Raw genomic sequence first — 7,144 nt, forward strand, 5'->3', positions numbered from 1 at the left:
ATCTTTATATGTAAAGAAACTAGTATTTATATCTGTCAAACAAACGTAGTGACTTAAAAAGTACAATATTGCTCTCACAAATGTAGTGGACTAGAAGTGTAGAGTAACATAAAACAGATATACTCCAAGTACAAGTAACTCATAACTTCACCACAGTTCTTGAGTGAATGTAACCAGTTACTTTCCACCTCTGATTTGTTGACCATGTTGAGACAAGAACAGACTCCAAATATCACACTCAGAATCAACTCTAGACCCTCTTGTGAATGAGGTAATACCGACATGGCAGGCTAACAGATATTTAAACTGCTAGTCATCCAATTATCGTTGTTCCCTAAAGTTGGGGGAGCTCACACAGTCCCTCTGATGTGGATAAACACGTTGCTGTAAATGACCACGGTGCTCTCTGCTACTTAGTCCTATAATACATGCAGCAGTTGTAGGTTTATTGTAGGACATGTAGTGTGATGCTTTATAAAATGTAAATCATGTCAGCTTGCCTTGCAGTGTTTATCTAGTAACCTTCGATTCACCGATAGAGCCGGGTGATAGGGCTGAAACTGTCCCAACGTAATCGCAGCTGGAAAAGATGGATTACCGACTGGGCAGAGTGGCCGACTACCATGAGGCCCCAGAGGCTCAGAGGCCCCAGACACCCCTCTATTCACTGTCTGGGGCAATTGTTTTGTAGAAATTTAATGAATTGCAAATTTGTTTGATAATATGCACCATATAAAATGAAGGATGATACAAACTAAAACGTAAGCGCTGCAAGGTGGCTCCTGCAGTTTTATGTTAATCTCACAGCCCTGCCTTGTTTAGAGGACCTGTGTCAAAAATCCAGTCTGGCTTCAGTATTTCATGTGATATCATGCTTGCATGGTGCATATTCTTGAATAAATGTTTAGCAGCTTGGAGCTAAATTCACTTGGAGAAATCTTGTTGGATTCTGGGTGGCTGAATAGGGGCCACAGCTCATTTTTGCATTGTTAGCAGGTTTATCAGGCCCTCATTTGTCAGTATTTTCCCAATATGTATACATTTGTGTATATGTATGTATATGTACGTAGAATCACATAGGCCAAAAGATAATCAAACTGATGTTCAGTTCAATCAGTTGTTCATTGTTAGGATTCACATCAGCCAGAACATATAGATGTAAAACAACTACAACATCAGCTGTGAAAAACTGGTCGCCCATAAAGACTACAATCCCCACAACCCACCGGGCCGGGTACGGCTTTGAGTGCGTGCCCTCGCAGGGGGAACAGTCACTGCACTGTGCGATCGTGCAGCCGGCCTCGGTGTTGGTAATAGGTAAGTTTTTAATACTTATTTTCAGGAAACCCTCTTATGGAACAGTGAATGGAAATATGTGCGGAAATAAAAAGCGCTGGTTAAGTCTGACATTTGAACAAATCTTAGGTAGTAGAAGTGGTTCAATTGGCTGCTCCTGCCGGTTTAGGGCTAACGTTGGGCACGCCTATGTAGGGTAACTAGCTACTCCGGGGTCCGGAGCTGTGTGCGCGGGCCCGGAGGAGGCATCAACACTTGGAGGAGACGGGGTATTTTTAGCAACCAGTGGAAAGGCCAACGCCAGCCAGCCAGCCAGTTAGCTAACGCCTGGAAACAGAATTTATCTGACGGCTAACATTAGCAGGCGGGGAGGCATGCTAGGTATACCGACTGTCTTTGCCAGCACAGGCTAAGTCAGCGTTAGCAAATAAGACAAGCCCACAAGCTAATAGCAGCTAGTTAGCTTATGTCAACTAGCCATACATGAGCTTTTCCTTTTTTAACATGACTAAATGAGCTTGTTTTGCTCTCCCACCACCTGTAACTATATTTACGCGGGCCTAGAAGTATTTATGTCCCGTCAGTATTTGTGGTATGTTGTTTCGGCCGTTAATTTTCAGAGCTCCCGGATTGTTCCCGTTACTACTGTGTATGGTTATTTGGGAGCACATGACTTGTGCTGTCAGTGTCACCCAAGCGGAGAGACTAGTCCGGTCAATTCAGCAAAATCCGCCTGGGCCCTTTGAGTTCAAGTATTTTAACTGTGTTTTATTGTCACCGTGGTAGGATTCAGACTCTTTTAGTGCATTGAATGGCTGGTCGTGTTTCGTTTTTTACTTTAAATTTTAAATTGTGGTCAAACAAGTCAACTAGTGAATACATTTTGCTCCAAAGAGAAAAGTCTGTATTATCCGGTAGTGTATATTCCGGCCATTTTGACGCTTTTCATTTCTATACATTGGATATACAATTCCGTCTTTCATCAGTCTCTATATTTCTGCATGTGAATACAGGCACTCAGTTGCCTTGAAGGCAACAGCGTTTGATTGTTCCTGAAACTGCTTCCAAGGGGTGTTTTCAAATATCAAGTGAACATTGACTGACATAAGTAGGAGGAGAAAACACTTAAAAAACTGCTTGTTCCCCTATCGGTGTCTACTTGGGCTGAGATCTGGTGATTGTGTACAACAAAGCAGCTTCACGTTATGTTCATAAAAACCCAGTGGCCTTATTAAAATCAATAAGGTGGCTGCTATTGTTTATTTTTACATTTTCACCCATGTTTGTCTCTCTCCCCTTCCGCCTCTTCGTCTTCTTCCCAGTGTGTGTTCAGGGTGCGTCAGGATGGTGGACCAGCCTCTGTGGGAGCAGATAGGATCCAGCTTCGTGCAGCACTACTACCAGATGTTTGACTCTAACAGATCACTACTGGGATCCATATATGTGAGTGTGACAGAATCGCGCTTTCGTTCAGTTACGGCACGACTTGTCACAGGGCTGAGCTGCACCCATGAACTACAAACCTGTGCATATATTATCAAAGACCAGGCCTGCTTAAGGAGGAGTGAGGCCTGTTTATATGAGCTGTCATTAGGGACACACATTATAAGCAGTAAAGACTCATAGATTAAATGAACACAAGTAAACTACTAAACTTGTCAGTTTGATAGAATAATATTGCCCCTCAAAATTGCTGTGTGTGAATGTTGCCACGTTCTCTGATGGTGTGCAATAAATAGTCAAAGGGCCGTAGCCAACAGGGAATGCTTGCTTTGCGTGCATATATAAGACAATGCTGTATAACTGTCACAAAACCTGGGGCCTACCTCAACAAGCAGGGTCAGCTGGGGTATTTGTAGATTTTTCAATCCAGACATGAGCCAGTAGAACTTGGAGGATGGCTAGCTGACGACCAAAGGCTCGGTGGGTGTTTCACTCATCAACCATACAACGTTCGATCCTGACAGCACTACATTATCTGGCTGTCATCATCACCTATGTTACTGATGGATATGTTTTTGATTATTCAAATAATAACAGAAGTGATTGACTTGTCTATATAATCCCTTACTCACAGTCAAAAAATGTGTTTTAAAAAAATAATAATAATCCAACCAAATCCTCCTCGGCTATATCAGTGTCATGGATCATATCATTAGCTTCAGTTATAGATGAGAAGGACACATCACTGAACAGCACTACCAAAGTATTGCCAGAGAGCTGAAACAGTTAGTCAGTGAGTCGATCAGTGGATGGACAGACATTTTTACATTCATACAGCTTCTTCAATGTGAGGATTTGCTGCTTTTCTGACATCTGAGTAAACTAAATGGGATACACTTAATCTTGTGTTTGGACAAAACAAGCAACCAAGCGCTCCTGGAAACTCTAATAAGCAGTCCTCATTGTTTTTTGACATCTTATAGACGACACAATCAGTTAGTGAAAGTAATCGTTAGTCGCAGCCTTGAAGGCATGTTATAGCCAAAAGCATGCGATATATGCACATAAACATTTGTTCACTTTTTGCTACGTTTACATTTTATTATTTGACTAAATTAATACTATTAGTAGTATTAGACTATTTCAGCCTGCCGGTTTGAATAGAGAAATAAGCCGACTGCCTGAAAAAAATACAATTGTGCAGAAACATAATCGACTAGTTCAAGCCATGTAAAATGAACTGTAATGTGCAGGTCATGTTAGGACTTTCAGTTTGCTCTCCTCAGCTCACTCTCAACAATATCTGTGTCTCTGTCTTGCTCCACACAGATCGATGCGTCATGCCTTACATGGGAAGGACAGCAGTATCAGGGAAAAACAGCAATCGTTGACAAACTCACTGTGAGTTTATCTGGTAACTTGTTTTATACTCCGATTACATGTAGCAGGTGGTGGGTAGCCACCACTACATTTGCATGCACACAAGAAACGGGGTCACTCTGAGAAATCTGGTTATGTAGGGGGATCGGGCAACCTGGCTACAAAACCTGATAAATTAGAGGAATCTGTATTAATCTTCCCCTTGTGTATTTTTCCTCTGTGTGTGTGTGTGTGTGTGTGTGTGTGTGTGTGTGCGCGCGCCAGAGTCTCCCCTTCTCAAAAATAGCGCATAGTATAACAGCGCAGGACCACCAGCCTACTCCAGACTGCTGCATCTTGAGTATGGTTGTAGGACAGCTAAAAGTAAGTAGCACTGTCTTTCTGTTTTACAGCCAAATCATCACACATTGAATGCAAAGGTAAATAAGGTTATTCATGTATGTGTCTCTGTTTCAAATGGTTTCTATGACCATATTATCATAGCATCTAATTACTGTTCTTTCATTTAAAAGTAATACTGTCATGAGATATTTAGTGCCTGTGTACAGGTGCAGCCACCTAGAACTGCAGGCTGGGCCGTGACAGGGGCCAGGCAGGTCCAGGGTGGGTATTCACCAGGCCCTTTCTGTTTACTTGGCCGAAATGAAATCTTCCTCCATGTCAGTGGCTGGGAGCTGGCGTGGAACTTTTTCCCAGCCAGTTGTCAGCAGTCTGAGTGACTGCCATTACATATATATTGGGGGGAAAAAAGAGTTTTTGCAATGTATCTACCTGCATGGATAGTTGACATGGCCAGATAAGCACCTTTAAGTGTAGTGCTTGTGTCACCTCAATACACCTGAGATAATGTCCATCTGCTTACAAGTGGTGAGTCCTTTCTGCGTCACAGGCAGGCAGCCTACATCAGCTCCTCCTAGCTTAGTGCTCTGGATGTCTTAGCTGTCGTTTCAAGTCCCACATTCTTGCATTTCTGTCATATTGATTAGATCATCTGGTTGTTTTCTAACAACACGTATAGGAAAATGTTCCACAGAAGAAACAGAAGCGAGGCTCGGATGTGACATGTGTCCCTATAGTCTCTGTGCTTGGCATTGTGAATCAGTGTTGGACTCAAGATGGACAGTTTGAAGATTAGGATCACAATCAGTGCAGCAGAACCAGAGATATGCCCCCCCCTCCCCCCTCACATATTCTTCCTCCTTTTTAAAAACCTGGCCCCTACATTACCCACAATGCAACTCAACCACAAAGGCCACAAAAGGCTTTATACAACACTTACACATTCCCACAGATCTGTAAACAGACTTTTTAGTGTAAGATCGGTGGGGTTTCCACTTTCAGTTTCCATATGATGCTTGAGCCTCTTTTCCTGCACTCCCTCTTTGGGGAAATCCTGAACCAGGCAGGATGTTTTTTTTAATCTTAACTGAATTCCCCATTGGCAACCATTAACCCTAACCCTGATCCCCCTGCTATTTGTGTGTGTGTGTTTGCAGGCAGATGACGACCCCATCATGGGTTTCCATCAGAGTTTCATCCTGAAGAACATTAACGATGCATGGGTGTGCACCAATGACATGTTCAGGCTGGCCATTCACAACTTTGGCTAACCCCCTTCCTCGCTCTGGTGGGCAGGGGCGGCCATAGTGAAGGGCACTGTGTGAAGTATGGAGGGAGGGGAGGGAGGAGTTGAGGATGGGGAGAAGAGAGAACGCTCGTCCCTCCCTCCTGCTGTCTCATTTACGCCTGTTTGACAAACAAGCAAACACCGGATTCTAGATGTCAATCACTGAACCTCATCCAGGTGGGTTTTCAGACCACCCCAGCCAGTAGAACTGCGACGTGTTTCTTTGCTGCGAGCCGGCCGACCAATCAAATGCCCCTGTCTGCCACTCCGCTGATCTGCATGACGCTGGGAGCCCCCCCATTACAATATCTACACTCAAGCCACCAGAAAGACAAACAGCTGACCGACGCCATTAACTCTTACTCTGCTCTGCTCTCCACCCATCTTTACTGAATCCTAACCCATTCTACTCTACTGTCGACTCCACTCAGCTGTCAGCTCGGTTCTGTTAGCACTGTTGTTGACTGTTGTTGGTTTGTAGATCCATGTTCAGGTTCAGAGTCGGCTTCTTCACTTCCGACCTGTTGTGTTGTAAGTTGTTTTTAGATGCCACTTGTTTGTTGCCTTAGTGTATTTAACTGAGTTTTATCTTCCTTTACATAATTCTTTACTTTGCCACTCCCTCATGCCAGGTTTTGCTCTTGCAAACCAAAGAAACATGGAGGACATAGTTTGACCCTGCTGTGTGATTGGTTGATTGACCCTCTCCTTCTCTCTCTCTCTTTCTCTTTCTCTCTCTCTCTCTGTCTTTCTCTCTCACACACATGTCTGGCAGTTAACATGGACTACAGCCACGATAGACAATAAACCTGGACTTTTTTCTTAATGGGTTGGCCTCATCTCTCCATTTTATGCTCTATTGCTCCGTGTTGTTTTCCTGCTCCTTCATTTATCTCTCCACAGTCTTTAAACTGGTGTTGTCTTTGCAAGTGCATTAGTTTGAGTGACCTCACCACAGAAATTATGCTGGAATGAACAGTACCAAGGTTATAATTGTAGTGATCCAGTTGATAGAGAAAATTATATTATAAAATGATTGTATAAATGTATAATATTATGATCGGGCTGACACTTACCTCATTATGTGGAATGTGTATCACTATTTAATGTGACAGAACCACATTAGTTTGCGTTTCCACAATATGAGTCACAGTCATTAAACTAAGACGGTCCCTGGCCTCATGTCACCTTCCATAAAATTGAGGCCACAAAAAGTTCCACACAGTGAAGTTACCAGGTTTTAGATTTGGAAATCTAGTTTCCACCGTACAGTATATTTGTGTAGTGGGTTTTTCTCCACAAGTGTTACACAAGCACAAATAGCACCTCAGGGAGACCACTAGAGACTGCGTGACCCAAATCAAAGATCTTATTGTGTGGTGCAGCAATGTTTCACAA

General features: G+C 43.2%; 1 protein-coding gene across 1 annotated transcript; it reads left to right on the top strand.

Annotated features, from left to right (window-relative positions):
• Positions 1 to 1,246: 1,246 nt before the first annotated feature.
• On the top strand, positions 1,247 to 6,572 carry nutf2 (nuclear transport factor 2). Its single transcript, XM_070831419.1, has 5 exons — positions 1,247 to 1,317; positions 2,619 to 2,739; positions 4,069 to 4,140; positions 4,384 to 4,482; positions 5,616 to 6,572. The coding sequence occupies exons 2-5, from the start codon at positions 2,641 to 2,643 to the stop codon at positions 5,727 to 5,729; spliced, it is 384 nt and encodes a 127-aa protein (XP_070687520.1). The 5' UTR covers positions 1,247 to 1,317; positions 2,619 to 2,640; the 3' UTR covers positions 5,730 to 6,572.
• The last annotated feature ends 572 nt before the right edge of the window (positions 6,573 to 7,144 follow it).

Source organism: Pempheris klunzingeri, chromosome 5 (assembly GCF_042242105.1).
Source record: "Pempheris klunzingeri isolate RE-2024b chromosome 5, fPemKlu1.hap1, whole genome shotgun sequence".
Classification (NCBI taxonomy): domain Eukaryota; kingdom Metazoa; phylum Chordata; class Actinopteri; order Acropomatiformes; family Pempheridae; genus Pempheris; species Pempheris klunzingeri.